Here is an 18,884-nt window from a genome sequence, read left to right as displayed (position 1 = left end):
TTTCATCATGTCAGAAGACTATTCAATCCTGGGAGGAGGGGGAGGGGGTGGAAGCATAGCCAAGTTCATCCAGCCTCATTGCCTTCAATTTTAGAAAATTCTTAAATTAACTCTTATATTTGTTCATTTTTATTTTAAGAACAGCTGAAAACTAGTTTCTAAATCAAGATTACATGATCATAAACTTAAGACAATGACCTTAATGCTAAGAATATATAAATTTTGGGCCTCTACTGTGTATATATATATATCTTACTTGCACACAAGCACACACACACAAATACACACAGATCAGTAGAAGTCTCTGGACAACAATCTAATGGAAGTTCCTAATGATTTTTCCTTTCCTTACCCTGAGGATATATAAATTCTGGCACCAACACCGTCCCAGCCACCTGCTAGAATCAGTTAGCTCAGCATAGACAAGGGATCATACCTGAAACTTCTCTGGTCTTTATGGCTCATTACCAGTTGATGCACTGCATTAAACTCCTGAATCATCAGAGCCAATAGAAACATGTTCTTTATCCAAACCAATGTTCCATGCTTGTGAATTGTTCTCTGATTCAGCAATGAATAATTCTTACTCTATAAATGCTGCCAGTTTTAGATGACAGGAATGGTTATTGTGCCGCTTGTGGAATGTCTTTCTGCTGACATATCTTTTCATTTAGGTTCTGAATTGCATTATTCAAGATCAATTTGATGGAAATGTCAACATCATTAAAATTGTAGCATTTCTGTATTATTCACCTCATTTTGAGGTCTGCTCCATTTTGTGAGTTTCCACCCATTCTTTGATGTGTTTCTTTGACTGGCTTGTGTCATGGAATTTGTTACCTTAGAGATGGTATAATGTCAGATAATTCAATAGTCTGATAATTTGTCAGCAGAATGTGTCACAGTTTTTTTGTAGGTATAGGAATAGGAACTGTGAAGTAGTTGAAAAGATAGATTCAACTGTAAAGATGAGACTGAGGTCCAGTCTGCCTGTTCAAATGGAAGTTAAAGAACCCATGGCACTTTTAGAAAACACAACAGAGATTGAAACACAAATGAGAGTTACAGAGAAGAACAAGTCAATAACTTCACACCTTCACAGTCAGTTCAAGACATAACTAGGATTTAATGTTTAAAAACCCTCTTTTTTTCATGAATTATTTTTTCCCAACCAAACACTTATTTCTTCTGATGAATATAAACCTCAACATACCTCCTGTAAGATTTGTTTTAATGTGAAAAATACAATTACATAGAATATCTGGGTAAAACATCTGTTTATCATTTTGGACATCACCATCAATGGTATTTCACCATTAAAGCTCACCAAAGGCACTGCATGTAACACCTCACTGAATTGTTACCCTCATCGTGTTCTGTCATTGTCAGTAGAAATGCTGTTGGATAATTAAAGGATATTCTTTATTATTTTTTTCCTCATTCAGGTTAGAACCTGGATCCTTACAGTTGGCTACACAACAGCATTTGGAGCAATGTTTGCAAAGACATGGAGAGTCCACGCCATATTCAAAAACGTGAAAATGAAGAAGAAGGTGAGATCTCAATACTAAGCTTTCACTCCCTGACACTGCTGTATATTTACTGTGTAGAGTTTCACTCCCTGACACTGCTGTACGTTTACTGTGTAGAGTTTCACTCCCCAACACTGCTGTGAAATTAGCAAGTCAGGAGCAGGGTTTTGCTCTCAGGCCTGTTTCTTTACTTGGCTGTTCTCGAGATTCTCAACTGGTGGCCACAAATGGAGTCACAGGTTTGCAACTGACAGCATTTTGTAATTATGCAATGAAAAGGATTAGAGAAGGACCTGCAATCCTTCTTATCAGTTGATGTTCATGACAAACCAGCGAGTCTGATTCATTGACAGAACTTGGAGTAACAAACCTGTGACTGGGAGCAAGGATTCTTCCTACTCACATCCTGTTAACCTTGCAAGCCAAAGCCCTGATGGGGAGGAGGCTCCAACTTGGACGATGGTCATGTGGTCCATCAAGTCCTGGATCCCATCTGCAAAACTAGAGCTATCCACTCCAATCCCAATTCCCTGCCTTTTCCTTAAATTCTTTCATTGTTAAATTATGGTTTCTCTTTAAATTATAGTTTATTTTTTAACGTTTTAGCTTCACTACTCTTCTATGGAAGACTCCAAAGGGAAGCTGGCAAGTCTTTGCAATTGCAATCTATACAATTTTAGTTGGTTAAACTCCAACAGTATTCCCAAAGCACACTTTAGGGTCTCCAAGCTATGACCCTCACCAATTGGCACCTAAATGCTTTGGGACTAGGTGAGCAAGATGATATCTATGGGAAAAGAGTGAACACTCCATTTCAGACAATCAGAATCAAGACATATGTGGAACTCTCAGTAGTTCGGTTTGGGGATTTTCAATGGTGATGGGTTTCCGTGTGTGTCGGATATCTGGCTGAGCAAAAAACGGGGTTAATTACACAATTAAGAGCATATTATGTGCGTTTGAACATAGTTAGCTGATAGGCTAATAGCCCATAATAATAATCCTTGCATTTGATATAATGCCTTACCACATCATTGAGACATCTCATATTTTGCCATACTTTAGATCCTGTAATCAAGTTAATTGGGAACGAAATTTAATCTAATATAATTTTTTATTGCTGTAAGCTATCATAAAGTCTAACTTACAAGAGTTGTAAAGCATTTATAACTGGAGAATTCTGCACGTATCTGGATGTGTCAGGAACAACCTGATAGAACTCCGCTCAGATGCTCATAATAGTTCTGACTTCTGTGAAACAAATTGTGGTTAAAAGAGGCTCCAGACACCAGAATGAGATCGAAAGCTAAGGCAAGTTCCAGTGATTCGACTCCTGAGACATCCAGGGCAAGATTTACTGGTTACAAATCCTTTATCATTGCTCAAAAATTATACCTTGATGTCCTCCTGTTCCAGCAACATGACTCTATCAGATTATCATACTAATAACAAAGCAGCAGAAAGATACATGTAGAACAACACTGGCAGTGAGAAGGAATATGAAGAAGATAGTTCGGTGATAGTTTAGTGAAGCCAGTTTGGTAGAATATTGTGCAAGAATTGATCTTGAATGTTTTAATGATTATTGCAGTAAGGTCACTGCAGCTGGGAGCAAGCACAGAGTGTGGGAGGAACATCACTATGCAGCATTGAGGCCACAATTGCTAATCTAAAACTGAAAATAGAAAAGCTAAAGTAACAATAGAGAAATCTTCCCAGCTGCCGTCCTCAAACATGCAGCATTCTACACAGCTGCTGATCCTCCACCCACCAACCTACACACTCACCAACCCATCTACCGGATAACAGGCAGGTGGGATGGGGGTGCAACAATCTAAAAATATCAGGATACAGTGTACAATGTATTATAAGATTGTACACTGCTGGAGTCCACTTGCTATCATTGTTTTTTTTTTTTTGCCTCTTCATTCAACTTTAAAATCATAGAAATAACAACAAAAGGGAGGTTAATAGGCACTCGAGCCTAGGGTACCAGGTCTGGAACTAGAGCTATTCACTCCAATCTCAATGCCCTACTTTATCTTAAACTCTTTTTTATTGTTCCTCTTTAAAAGATATTTTTTTTAATGTTTGTGTGATCTTAGCTTCACCAGTCTTTCTATGGAATATAATTCCATATTCCAATAACACTCAGTTATTTTTCCCCCCAAGTTCTTTGCCTCTGCTTATATCACCTAAAGATGTGAGAGGTGAAACTGTAGTGACTCACCCAAGACTGTTGTATCTCTCAAGTGCCCTGGATTATCCATCACATGACCATTGTATCAGTAAAAATCTGCTTGTATCACCCACGGACCTACGTTTTTAACATTATTCAATTAAGAGTAAAGTTATACATCTCCCTATAAAAATACAGTGTTAGTGGTGATCTAAATGGGTTGGTTTCTGACTCAGCCAGTTATCTGCAGGAATAATATGCAAGTTAGACTCCAATGTCTATTTAATGCAAGTTGCTGACTGGCAGTTCAGTATTACTTAGGTTTGTAAGGTATTTAGAGATAGGATTTGGGAGATCAGGCTGGATGAGAGAGTGAGACTGGACTGAATGAGAGAGATTGACTTAGACCCAAAGGGAAATAATTAGAAATTGAAAGTGGAAGAACTGAAATCAACTTGTTTGAGGAAGTTGAAATTGTGCATTACAGAGATAGACAAAAAGAGAGCGAGCGAGAGAGAGAGGGAAAGGAAAAGCTTGTCAGAAACAGGCTGAAATGTCATCTATCCATACTATTCTAAAAGCCTTTTTTACTGTCAGGTATGAATGATAAACGGTGTGTGTAATAAGAGTTCCACTGATCTTTTTCAGAGACTACATCGGCTTATTTATAAAATAACATGAAATAAAAACACTTGAAATAGAGAGAGGCAGGCAGCAAATGACAGCAACAGATATTCTATAGAAAGATTTATGTTCTTCTACAACTGTGCATGTAACAGCTTTTCATTTTGCTGATGGTACTTGTTCGAACTTGGCCAGAGGAACAAATATTGCATTGATTGGTGCTGCTGCTTCTAACATGAAAGAAACATTCAGCAAACCAATTCACAAACCAACTGAGTAAATGGAAACAGAAAACCATCTGGTTTTCTTCAAGTTAACAAGTTAGACTCCATCTGGTTTTCTTCGGTGTAATAAAATATTATTGAATCTGGGATAGAGATCAGTTGTTCAATGTACATCCCATCAGTTTGGTGATGACTCACACATTGGGAGTTGTGAACCACCAGTGATTTCTGTAATTTAGCGGCAGTGAGGAACTTATGTGGTCCACAGGTGGCAGCAATAATGTTGGCAGATGGAGGCTTGGGCTTGTTTCAGGCTACTTTATTGTGTTGAGGATGGGGAAGTCTAGTGTTCACACTCAAACTAATCGATAATCAAAGAATGCTTTCGACCACAATTTTCAGCAATAATTTCTCCAGTGATACTTATATAAAATGTTGTATGTTTCACCCTAGGTAGTCCTGGGGAAATAATAATATGAATATAATAATCCTTGCCTTTGACATCGAGATGACATCTCAAAACACTTGTCAGGATGTACAAACAGTGTCAGCCAATCTGCATGTATTATTTGAGGGATTGTCGATCAGGGCGCCTGGAGAAACTTCCTTCTATTTTTGAGGAGTGCCATGGGATGTTCCCTCACTGCATTGGAGTGTCAATCTAGACTGATTTGAAAGTCCGAACGTGGATCAAGGACTGTTTTGTCTAATAATTTTCAATCATGAAGAATTTAAGAAACTTCTTAAATGTCACCTTGATTTGAAAGGCAGTTTTGCACAGTACTTAAAATAACTAGTTTCCAAAGTATGATCTTAAGAATTTTCTTTCCATAATTCTTGTGCTGTACATTTTAAGAGAATTTGGCCCTACAGGTTAAGACTAGGTGCAATTTCAGGCCTCTGGGAGCCGATTAAATGAAAAATGGCATAACTTGCCTCTTTTGCTGATCACTCACTCACAGGAAATCTACAAATTACACAAGCTTTTGTCACTGAAGCAGCCATTCCCTGAGTGACACATTTAGATATTGAGCACTGTCTGTCTTCTTCCTGCTGTGTCGCCTGTAAGAGTTTGAAGAGTTCTTGCCATACAGAATAATAATGCCACAGTGATGCTGAGTGTGGCTGGCAGAACATCATTTCTGGGTGCTTTGCATTCCAGGTTGCCTTTTTATTCTCGGGACACACCACGCATCATTTGCTTTCTGAACTCCACTGACCAGTACACATTATTTCTCAGTTGGTGTGATCTGGGAAAGCAAATAATGAAAAAAATAAGGTTAGCTGAAACTCTCCTAAGTCTCTGCTTGCCCAGGTGCCTCAACACTTTGTATATTTATGCTTTTCTGAGTGGCATAAGTACAGAATACATAACATAGCTTACATTACTTTTCACTAAGCACCCTGGAGGTGTAGTCGGATTCAGTCCCATCTATTTGCTAAAGCCCCTTACATGAGGACTTTAAGTATTTGGAGTTGAATAAGTCTAGTTTATGATATTGGACTTGGACCTCAAGAACATCAAGGTATTTGGGGCATGAGAAGCTGTCCTTTACAGGTTCTTCCACGATACTTAGGCCAATGCCTTTGAATAGCTGATGAGAAAACTCTGAAGCTTGGGACGACAGCTGCTGGAAGGCATTAGCTGACGTCCGTGTTCATGAATGCACACTCACGTAAGCAAGGCTTGGATTCCATTTTGATTGATTTGCAGAGAGGTGAATAGCTACTGCTGAAGTTCCACACTTCCAACAGGTGGAAACATCGCTCAATGGGTAGAGATGTGTGTCCAACCTGTGAGTAAGAATAGGGCAGCAACACTCTTACGTATTTCACGCTGTGTTGCGCTGCTCACAAGAATGCTTGCAGGGAATTTCTGGTACCTGCCATCCATTCAGAGTGAGCCCAATCCTGCTCTTTTATGTCAAATGATCAACTAGTGATTATCATCATGGGGGAGGGGAGAGTGCTGTCTTCTAGCAAACTGAGCTGATGTACTTGTCAATGGGAATTTTGCCACTGAATCAACCCTCTGACATATCCTCAGTCATCTGACCCAGTACTTGTCACCAAGCCATGGAGGGGTCACTGGGGTTATTGCCCCTTGGCTCATGGACTAATGGGGAGGGTGCACTAGCTGAACAAGTAGCCAGAAGCTTGCTCGACAAATGCTCACAATGACAAGCTATGTGGTTTTGGCTCATTAAACTCAAGCAGTACCCTAACCCACACTTTGGGGTCTTCAACACAACAACTTGGATTTATGTAACACCCTTCACTATGGTAGCATTTAAGTCTTTGCTCTCACCAGCCACTGTGCTTAAAACCCTCCAGAATTAGATAAGAAAAGTGTGCTCCTTCAAGGGAGAGAGTGCACATTGCATTCTGGACCCTGGGAAATTCTCATGCATAGATAGCATACATATGTAAAACTCTCAGTCTGGTTTGGTGATAGGTTTCTGCATGTGCTACACATGCCCAGCTGACCCCCCCAAAAACGTGATTCTTTCTCTGTCGCTTGTTTTCTGTTTGCTCCCTGATGTTTTTATGCTGAAAACGGAAGTTAGTAAAATGGTTATTTTGAAGGATGAGATCAGAAAGACTGAAGAGCCTTCTTCAACCACATATCTCTTGTCTCCTGTGATGGGGGTCTAATATGGAGCAATTTTGGTGGGCTCTCTTAAAAGTAGCTCAAAGTAGATCACACTGACGCATAACACAATTTACTTTCACAACAGGGTTCCTGCAGATCAAAATAGTAAGGGTGAACCATGAGTTACAGGAAGGCATCCGCACTTGGATCTCTTAGTAAGGAATCCCCTTATAAATCATTGCATTTCCACCTAGTTGTTAGAATATGGAATGCTTGACCATAATTGGCTGTTAAACTTAAACTCGACGCCGGAGCGAGTTCAGCTAGGCAGGGGAGGGGAGGGGTGGTCTGGAGGCGGAGCGGGGGAACTGCGACGTCATAGATTAGTTTTCAGGTGAGTGCGCGCGCACAAAAAAAAAAAAAAAAAAAAACTCCGCGCCCCCCCCCCACCCCCCAGGGCTCACATCAGAGCCCACTATGGTCCTGTTGGGTTCGATGCCCCAATCTGCGGGATAATGCCATCCACCTGACCGCTCGCTCCCGGTCCCCGCGTGCGCACTATGGCTGCCGCTTTGACCCGAGCCCCCTCACCCCCTCCCTCCCTCCCCCCTCCTCTCTCCCCCCAAACCCTCCCCCCTCTGCATCTCTCCCGCTCTCTCCTCCTCTCTCTCCGTCCCTCTCGTCTTCTATCCCCACTTGACCCTCCCACAACCTCCCTCTGTTCCAGCCTGGGAATCCTCCGCCGGGCTCACCGCGGCACTCGGCGTTGGCTGTCCAGCAGCAGCCACACCGACTGCCCCATTCCCCACCACTCTCGCCAGCCACCCCGGACACAGACCCGGGGAGTCAACCTCTCCTCCCTCATCCCCATTCCCCCCACCCCTGCCTCACAACCTGGACCCCCCTCCCCTCCCACACACCCTTCTGTCAACCGCTCCCTCCACATCGGACTGCAAAATGTCCGCTCCCTCTGCAACAAGGCCCTGGTCATCAACGATCTCATCCTTGATGAGAACGTTGATATCATGGCCTTGACAGAAACGTGGCTCACCCCAGGCGACACCTTCCCCCTCACGGAGGCCACGCCACCCGGCTACACCTCCCACCACATCCCCCGCCCCAACCGCCGTGGCGGTGGTGTTGCCCTTATCTCAAGGACACCACTTGCCCTATCCCCCTACTCCACTGGCTCTTTCCCCTCCTTCGAGCACCTCACCCTCTCCCACCCCTCATTCCTCTCCCTTAAAATCCTCCTCCTCTACCGGCCCCCTAAAACCTCTCCCACCTTCATCTCTGACATTTCAACACTCCTCACATCTCTTTGCCTCTCCTCTGATCGCCTCATCATCCTGGGCGACTTTAACCTACACTTCACCCCCTCCTGCTCCATCTCCACAGACTTCTCTTCCCTGCTCTCCTCACTCAACCTTTCCCTACACATAAACTCCCCCACTCACAGTCACGGCCACCCACTCGATTTGGTGATCACCCGGGGCCTCAGTGTCTCGGATGTCACTATTACCGACAAGGCCATCTCCGACCACTACTTCATCTCCTTCACCACCTCCACCCCCCTCCCCACCTCCACCAGACCCACCACCATCTTCTACCGCCCTTGGAAGAAGTTACCCCCACAATCCCTAACCGATGCCTTGGAGTCCTCTGAACTCCTCTCCCTCTGGCCTTCAACCCTCACCGACCCCTCTTCTCCTCTCTCCCTCCTCCACAATATCCTCTCCTCCACACTCGATACTCTTGCCCCCATCACTTCCCGCACTGTCTCCTACTCCCGCTCCTCCCCCTGGTACACCACCCACCTCCGCTCACTGAAATGCCAGGTGCGGGCTGCTGAGCGCACCTTTGTCAAATCTGGCCTAACGGTCCACCGACAAATCTGGCTGGACCTCCTCAAAATTTACCGCTCCACTCTAGCCTCGGCCAAGTCGTCCTTCTACTCCAGGATAATCCTGGAGGCGAAGAACAACCCCAGGCTACTGTTTTCCACCACATCCCGACTCCTCCGTCCCCCCCGCCACCCCGCGCAGGTCATCTCCTCCAACCTTCACTGCGAGGAGATGCTGGATTTCCTTGAATCCAAGATCAAGGGAATCCGCTCCGCGGTCACTTCCCCTCCAACTTCCACCCACCACCCACCCCTTCCCTCCCACACTCCGACTCCTACCCATCCTCCCCTACACACCTTCGTACCCGTTTCCCCACCCTCTGTCACTGAACTCATCCTATCCCTAAAACCAACCACCTGCTCCCTTGACCCCATCCCCACTCCACTCCTTATCTCCCAGCTCCATTTTCTTGCCCCACACATCACTGACATCATAAACCTGTCCCTCTCCTCTGGCTCTGTCCCCATTCCATTAAAAACTGCCATCATCACGCCCACCCTGAAAAAACCCTCCCTTGATGCGTCGCAGCTATCAAGCTACCGGCCCATCTCCAACCTCCCCTTTCTCTCCAAGGTCTTGGAAAGAGTTGTCGCCTCCCAACTGCGCTCTTTCCTTTCCACCCATTCTCTTTTTGAACCCCTTCAGTCAGGTTTCCGTGCTGCTCATAGCACAGAAACTGCCCTGGTCAAGGTCACCAATGATATCCTGACCATCTGTGACCAGGGCTCCCTCTGTCTCCTCGTCCTCCTCGACCTATCGGCAGCATTCGATACGGTCGACCACGCTATCCTACTCCACCGCTTGTCCTCCCACCTCAACCTTCAAGGCACTGTCCTTGAATGGTTTAGCTCTTACCTTTCCCACCGTCTTCACTTCGTCTCAACGAATGGCTTCTCCTCCACCCCCCGTACTGTCTCATGTGGTGTCCCTCAGGGCTCTGTCCTCGGTCCCCTCCTCTTCACCCTCTATATGCTCCCCCTTGGTGACATCATCCGCAAACATGGGGTTAACTTCCACATGTATGCGGATGACACCCAACTCTACCTTTCCTCCTCTACTCTCAACTCCACGACCACCGATGTCCTGACAGCCTGCCTGTCCGACATCGAGTCCTGGACGAGAGACAACTTTCTTCAGCTCAACGTGCGAAAAACCGAGGCCCTCCTGATTGGCTCACGTCAGCGCCTCCGCACCTCAGGCGCTGACACCATCAGCATCCAAGGCTGCACTCTCCACCTCTCAAAGCCAGTCAGGAACCTCGGCGTTTTGTTCGACCCTGAGCTGTCCTTTCTCCCTCACATCCGCACCACAACTGGCACCGCCTTCCATCACCTCCGGAATATCGCCAGACTACGGCACTACCTCACCCCTCACGCTGCTGAAACCCTGGTTCACGCCTTTGTCACCTCAAGGCTGGACTATGGGAACTCTCTCCTCGCCGGCCTTCCCGCCACCTCCCTCCACAAGCTGCAGGTCATTCAGAACTCTGCAGCTCGTGTACTGTCCCGCACCAGGCTTCGGGACCACATCACTCCCACCCTCGCTCGCCTCCACTGGCTCCCCATCCCCCAGAGGATTGATTTCAAGATCCTCATCCTCACCTACAAGGCCATTCACGGCCTTGCTCCCTCCTACCTCTCCAACCTACTATCCCCCTACCTACCTGCCCGTACCCTCCGTTCCTCTGGCTCCGGTCTGCTCCACGTCCCCCGCCCCAACCGCCCTACCATCGGTGGTCGGGCCTTCAGCCTCTCAGCCCCGAGGCTCTGGAACTCCATCCCCCAGTGCCTTCGCCTTGCTTCCTCCCTTTCCTCCTTCAAGGCCGGTCTCAAAACCTTTCTCTTTGACCGTGCCTTCAGCTCCCCTCTCGACTCTCTTCCTCCTCCTCGCTCCCTCCCTTCCCTCCCCTCACCCTGACCATTTCCCCCCTCCTCTCTCCCTCCCTTCCCTCCCCTCACCCTGACCATTTCCCCCCTGCTCGGGTCATGACCCAACTGTGCAGCGCCTTGGGACGTCCTCCTGACGTGAAAGGCGCTCTATAAATGGAATCTTGTTGTTGTTGTTGTTGTTGACACCGAGTTGGGGAATCGGATAAATCAGATATATGAGGAAAAATAGCGTTGATGATAGAGTAGCTCTGTTTGGAGAAGCAGGCATCACTGAGATAAGGGATCAAATGATCTCCTGAGTTGCAAACGTTTTGGTAGAGGTGAGAGGAGAAGTGGTGGACAAGAGGAAAACATTGACTGATTTTATGAATCGAGCTCCAATTGCACTGGAATGGTTGGAATTCTAGGAATATGATGAGGAGTTCCTGTTTTTCTCTCTCATCAGATCATCAAGGACCAGAAGTTGATGATCATTGTGGGTGGCATGCTGCTCATCGATCTCTGCATCCTCATTTGCTGGCAGGTGGTGGATCCCCTGAAGAGGACTGAGGAGGAATACCCCCTGGAGGTCAGTTTGCAGGTTTATAACTGGGCATGTTGACATCTGTTCCACTTGGAAGTCACACTCCTGTTTAGGCACTAAGAAGAAGTATTACTGAGAAATCGGTAGGTAAGTTTAATGTAATGGAGAAAATTGAACTACTCCAGGGCAATCCTTTTATAATGTGGTCATTTGGGTCCAAAGTCTCAGGCCCTGAGTGATAAAGAGGTATGATAATATGGCTGACTTTTGGTACTGACATAACATCCTGCACGTTCTGCACAGTAAGTGCTATTAACGTCACTTCTTTCACAAAACAACAACAGCAGAGCACACAGCAAGTGACATCATTGGTGATCTGACACTCTGGTAATCTCTCATTTTTGTGCGGTGACCAGATTTGTGTGGGGACATTTTTCAGGTAAGAAATATTGGGATCCACAATCTAATTGCATAGCTGTGCTATCGGGAGGTGAGTTATAATAGAGTTGCCTTGTAGTTTGAAACAAATCTATTTTACACCTTAGAGTGATCAGAGATACCTTTGAGGAACACAGCAGATCTGAACCAAAGAATTGCATTAACACTACAGTACTTTTAATTTTTCTCAGGAAATGTGTATTAAAAATAATAATGTTGTCCCATATTGTGGATTTCAACTTTACATTGTTTAAGCACGAGTAACTGTGATGGAAATGGAGAATGTGCCAGGTACCTGGAGTACAAGGCCCAAGTCTGTCCATCACATATTCAAGTCATGTGATATCCTTGTTCAGTTACATCTTCAAAACTGTTGACGAAAGTAGCACTTGTAAAGCAAGCTGACATACTGTTCTACCTCAGGGGGCCTAAGCAGTGGAGATGTCTTCATTGGTGTGAATGGATGCTGGAGACGTGAGTTCAATTCCAGGCAGGGCGAAACCTTGGGCAAGTTTCCTTACTCCGCACGCCTAATAATAAACCCTCCAAAAACAAAACAATAATAAATTGGTCATTTTCAATCCACGACGGTTTGTGGGACATTGCTGTGTGCAATTGGCTGCCGCGTTCGCCCACAAATATACAGTCAATTCACTTTACAGTATATTCTGTGAAGTGCTTTGAGATGTCTAGAAGACGTTAAAAGCGCTATATCAAATGCAAGGATTATTATTATTATTAACCCAGGACAGAAATGCACAGAATGTCCTTTTGTGGTGTTTTATAGCAGAAAATGTGAGTTGGAAAAGGTACTCAGAACAATTAGAATCATAGAATTTTACAGAACAGAAGGAGGCCATTCAGGCCATCGCGGCTGAGCTCGCATTGTTGACAATGATCAGGTAGCTCATTGAGGATAGGATTGGGCTCCTGTTCAGAAGGCCACAGTTTATTAGGAGCACAAAGAGGTTCCACAGGTTTCACCAAGTGACTAGCTGGAGCACTTTGTTGAAGCAGAGGCTTCTGCTTTGAAGAAGATTTATCTATCAGCACAGATGTCTGTCAGTTTACTACAAGTCTCTCTTGAACAGCGTTGAATGTTTCTGTAGTGAAATCCCTGAAATCTACAATGTTCCATCGTCCCAACTGAGATGTAAAGGCACAATATGGGGATAAATTACAGTTTGAAATTATAGAGCAGTAAGCATATTTTAGGAAGATTCATTGAACATTGAAGTGTCATCAGAATGTGAACTGTGAACTCAAAGTTCTGATATGTGGCTTGAAATCATACCTTTTGAAACTTGTAACTCAAAAGCGAGAGTGCCAGGCTAACAGGCTTTATTTTTCAGAAAAGTTTCTGATCACACCAATGCACAGATTGCCATTCCAGGCTGATGGCTTTTGAAAACTTGCTTCAAGATGTGATCGATAGACCTGATTTTATTTTAACTACAACATAGAAATTGCACTGGGATCGTATTTTAATACTTTTCAGATCTGGCTTGTGTGATGAAGTCACATAAGAGCAATGAAAATAACTTCATTGGCACAATGCAGCAATAGCTATGAAGTAGTAGCAACCTGTGAGAATGAATCCTACCTGTGTCAGACAGTATATATCCATGTCACTCACAATACTGTGCACTTCCTCTGTCTAAACACCATGGTCATCAACAACAACAACAAAATTACATTTGTATAGCGCGTTTCACGTCAGTAGGATATCTTTTCATAGCTGGTCATGTATTCCTTTCAGAGCTCGTCATGTGATTGTCGGAATTTCTTCCGTGTAGCTAAATTTACATTGTTTGCTGTGACACAAGAACCCAGATGCAGATAAAATTCTGGCAATGAAGCTAACCAATAATATCCCAGGGGAGTACAGAGGTAAAGAAGTGCAGATGGAATATATATCAAACATAGACTCTTGGATATTTAAATGTGGAGGCAAAGAAAGAGAGAAACAGAGCAGCAGTGTGAAAAAGCACCTCATCGCCAAAAACATAGCCTAATAAATATTTGACTGGCTGATAAGGCTTTGTGCAGTATATCAGAAAATCATGTTGTTAATTAATAACTATTCATAATAATAAACACAGCAGCCAATTTGTGCACAGCAATGTCCCACAAACAGCCATGAAGTGAATAACTACATTTTATCTGCAGATTGATGCAGCACACACCGGCACTGTAATAATAATAATAATACAGTGTTAGCCTGGAATATCAGCTCAAAGTCCCAATGTGTGGCTTGATCCCACAACCTTCTAACTCAGAGGCAAGAGTGCTGCCAACTGAATCAAGGTTGGAAACAAGCATACAGAAGTTACCAGTAGTAAAGCAGTGGCAGCCTATGAGCAAACACCACAGCTGGATTATGTTCATCAGGCTGCCTTATTGTTAAAAATAATAAGTCTTACATTTCATCTAATACCGTATCACACAATCAAGATGTCTCAAAGCACTTCACAGAATATACTGTAAAGTGGTGTGATTGTGCATGTTTTGTGACGCAGAAGCCAATTTGTGCACAGCAATGTCCCACAAACAGCCATGAAGTGAACAACCAATTTTGTTTTGGGGGATTGTTGGCCAGGACACAGGGAGGAACTCCCTTCCCTTATCAAATAGTGCCATGGGATCTTTAACATCCATTTGAACAGGCAGGTGGTACCTCGGTTTAATGTCTCACCCGAAGGACGACACCTCCGACAATGTATCACATTCCCAGTGCTGCACTTCAGTGTCGGCATAGCCTCGATATGTGTTTCAAAATCACAATGTGGGGCTTGGACCCACAACCTCTGACCCTGCGGCAAGAATGCTACAAACTGAGTCAGGCTGACACAAACTTATGAATTTAAATCCCAATATGGGGCTTGAACTCACTATTCTGACCCAGAGGAGAATGTGTCACCCATTGAACCCAGTTGATGAAATGCTGTTGATAAAGTGGTTCAGTGAGACCTACCCTGTATGAAGAGCACTGTATAAATGCAAACTGTTATAGTTGATCTCTGGTCTCAAAGTACTGGCAGCCTACTACATTTTTGTAACTTGCCAATTATTGCTTTATAATAGCCAGCAACAGATTGAGAAGAAATATGTACCCGTTTGCTTCATTCTCACCTTCAAAATGCACTCTCCACAGCTGGGTTAACCCAGATGCAAATGCTGCTCATAGGAGTCCACTTTCAGATCATTATACTCTGCATTGTGTTTGGCTGCACCTCTATCACTAAACATAACAAAGAACCACAGTTCAGCCACACAGAGTACTTTGAAACTCAGGTTTTACGATAGACCTAAAATGTTTTAATACATTTTTGTATAACGGGTGTAGAAAATCGACTCCAAAAGCTTCACTGAAGTCATCAGCAAATAGCCTGACCCGTAGTGACGCATTGGATAACAACAACAACAACAACAAGATTCCATTTATAAAGCGCCTTTCACGTCAGGAGGACGTCCCAAGGCGCTGCACAGTTGGGTCAGGACCCAAGCAGGGGGGAAATGGTCAGGGTGAGGGGAGGGAAGGGAGGGAGCGAGGAGGGGGAAGAGAGTCGAGAGGGGAGCTGAAGGCTCGGTCAAAGAGAAAGGTTTTGAGACCGGCCTTGAAGGAGGAGAGGGAGGAAGCAAGGAGAAGGCACTGGGGCATAGAGTTCCAGAGCCTCGGGGCTGAGAGGCTGAAGGCCCGACCACCAATGGTAGGGCGATTGGGGCGGGGGACGTGGAGCAGACCGGAGCCGGAGGAACGGAGGGTACGGGCAGGTAAGTAGGGGGATAGTAGGTCAGAGAGGTAGGAGGGAGCAAGGCCGTGGATGGCCTTGTAGGTGAGGATGAGGATCTTTAAATCAATCCTCTGGGGGATGGGGAGCCAGTGGAGGCGAGCGAGGGTGGGAATGATGTGGTCCCGAAGCCTGGTGCGGAACAGTACACGAGCTGCAGAGTTCTGAATGACCTGCAGCTTGTGGAGGGAAGGCCGGCGAGGAGAGAGTTCCCATAGTCCAGCCTTGATAAATCCCCAGGGGAGTTCCCTGGTCACTGATATCATATTAGAACTCCTGCTTTACCACCCACTGTACTCGCATTGCCAAGTGGCTGTTGTTTCCTATTAACTGTATCAATTAACTAGTTTAGAACTCTACCTTCAATCCTGCAAGAGCTCATTCAGTATATTCTGAGAACCAAAGATGTAGGGTAGTCACTGCTCAGGTTTATTTTAGCAGTTTTTTGACACCCTCAAAGAATTCGAAGAAACTTAATAAGCTTGACTTTCTTTTCAATTTCTGCAATTATGTGTTATTTTAATTCTCGTTGAATGCCCTTAAATTATTTCCTCGTAATATATTCAATTATTTTCCTCACCACAGACATCAAGCAAGCAGTTCCCAGGAGCATGCTTCTGATCTCTTCTCCAGTTTGACGTGACACTTTCTAGAGCCATGTGTTTGTTCCCCTGTGACCGATCAGCAGTCTTTTACCAGTTTTTATTTTATGACTGCACCACCCACGTCTACTCTCATTTAATGCAGGATTCTTCAGTAAATTCTATTTATAATCACAGGATCAGAAGATTGGTTTGGATGAAGAAGGCCCTTTGGTCTATCCAATCTCATCCTTCTGTCCCTGCATCACAGCATCAACCAGTGTCCTGGCTTCAAACACCTTTCCTGGTAACCTGTTCCATCGTTGATTACCCTCTGAGTGAAGAAAAATGTTCTGGCATCTGTCCTAAAATTGCCTTCAGAATCCATAAAATACTCTCTTTTTTAATAGCCCTTTTTAATTTTGAGTGCTCTTTTTTCCATAAATTTGTATACACCAAATATTATGCTGTATAATCATTCTCCCGAGCAACAGATGTGGAACAGTTACAAACAAAGCAGAAATTCCATCTTCCATTTTACTGTGTCTCTCGCAGATTTCTTGTGGGTCTGTCCTCGTGGAGCTGTTTCCAGATTGTGACAGGACTTTGGTGTAGAGGGGAGGGATAGTCTTTCCTGGTAGAGCAATCAGGAGTATATGATAGAAACATAGGAACAGCAGTAGGCCATGCTTTATTAAGAATAATAAATAATAATAATTTGGTCATTCAATCCACAACTGTTTGTGGGACGCTGCTGTGCGCAATTGGCTGCAAGGATTATTATTATTATTGTAATATTATTGCATAGTCAATTTACAATAATAACATTCTAATAACACATATTGCATTTGATGTATTTGATTTCACATCAGGAGGACATATCAAATCAAAGATCTTCGCAGCATTTACTGTAAAGTGTAGTGATTGTATTTTGCGGGTGTATTTATCACTTAGAATCCACTGTGAACTGAACTATCTTCCAAGATACTGACATATGTTTATTTAACTTCATTATAAGATTTCAGTAACGGGTTTCTTTTGCTTCAAATGACTGTTTCAGGAACAGCTTGGACTAGTCAGGCTTATCTTTTCCAATCCAATGATACTGTTTTAATTAATCCTTTGAGAGCTGACTTTCCTTAACAATGTGAACCTTCTTCACACCCCATTCGCACACATTACACTTATACACACCACATCCACTGCATATAAATACCCACCACATCTCTACACATACCACATATACTCACTCATTACACATACATCAAATGTACATCACACCGCATTTACACATACACCACTTATATACACATTACACGTACATAACCACACATATACTCCCCATATAATAATAATCCTTGCATTTGATATAGCGCTTTTCATGTCTTCAAAATGTCTCAAAGCGCTTCACAGAATATGCTGTAAAGTGAATTGACTGTATATTTGTGGGCAAAACATATATATATATACTCCCTCACATACATACACATACACCACAAACATAGAGCCTATCACATATACACATACACACGTGTATACACGCACATTTCACATACACACCCATCACATATTCACACACATCACATATTTATACCCACCACAGAAACACATACTTCACATCCACACATATTACATATACACAGCCACCACATATACACCACATTAGATATTTACACCATATATACACATCAAATATATGCTCACAATTGTAACTATCATACCACATTTGCAGACAGAATAATTCATTTCTGATGCTTACTGTTATTCATGAAGTGTGAAAATATTATTTAGGAATACAGTAAAAGGTTTGCTCCTTCTGTACTGTTATCTATTGAATACATGAAACTGCTATATAATTTTATTTCTGTAGAAATAAGTCACCATAATTGTTCATCGCTGAAGCAAAGCACGTGTCGTTTGCAAAATATGTGTTTTAGCATCTAAAATATTCAAGCAGATTCAGTAAAAATGTGATTTGGATGTAATAAAATATAAATCTTAATAACGCAGAAAACATCCATTTGCTGACAGTTTCTGTTTACTTTATGGCAGTCACTATTATCTTCCGACATGAAAGGCACTATATAAATGTAATGTTGTTGTTGTTTGTGTAGTGTAAAGCACCCTGGAAGGTTTGAGTGTTATTCAATCCAAATCAGATATTGGATTAAGAATTTTTACAGGCCATTGAATATTTTTGCACTCTTTTTCGCAAACAGATCAAATGATAAATTTTGAAAGGCAGTTTCCGGTTAAAAGTGAGTAGGAATAAGATATTAAAGGCAATTGTATTTTCTATTGTGTCAAGAGTTGTAAATCACTTCAGGTCAGTGTTGCAGTCATTGAACTATTTGAGGATGACAATTGAGACCTGTAGTTCTCTTTCACATTCCTCTTCAGTACAAGATTAGTGCTTTATCATGTTTTCAAAAATTTCAAAGTACTTCACAGGATTTTTCAGCAAGTATAGTAATAATAATAATCCTTACATTTGATATAAATTCCTTCACATTAGGGGAATGTTTCAAAACATTCACAGTATATAATAATAATAATCCTTACAATTGTTATAACGACTTTCATGTCAGTCGGATGTCACAAATAGC

General features: G+C 43.4%; 1 protein-coding gene across 1 annotated transcript in view; it reads left to right on the top strand.

The window, feature by feature from the left end:
- Positions 1 to 18,884, top strand: part of gabbr2 (gamma-aminobutyric acid (GABA) B receptor, 2) — a 473,571-nt gene that overhangs the window by 367,806 nt on the left and 86,881 nt on the right. The window contains exons 12-13 of the mRNA XM_007905328.2: positions 1,446 to 1,553; positions 11,391 to 11,513. Of these exons, the coding sequence (XP_007903519.1) occupies positions 1,446 to 1,553; positions 11,391 to 11,513 (231 nt within the window). The remainder of the gene's footprint in view (positions 1 to 1,445; positions 1,554 to 11,390; positions 11,514 to 18,884) is intronic.

This window comes from Callorhinchus milii, unplaced genomic scaffold, assembly GCF_018977255.1.
Source record: "Callorhinchus milii isolate IMCB2004 unplaced genomic scaffold, IMCB_Cmil_1.0 Scaffold2, whole genome shotgun sequence".
Lineage (NCBI taxonomy): Eukaryota > Metazoa > Chordata > Chondrichthyes > Chimaeriformes > Callorhinchidae > Callorhinchus > Callorhinchus milii.
This window is presented reverse-complemented; position numbering and strand designations above follow the sequence as displayed.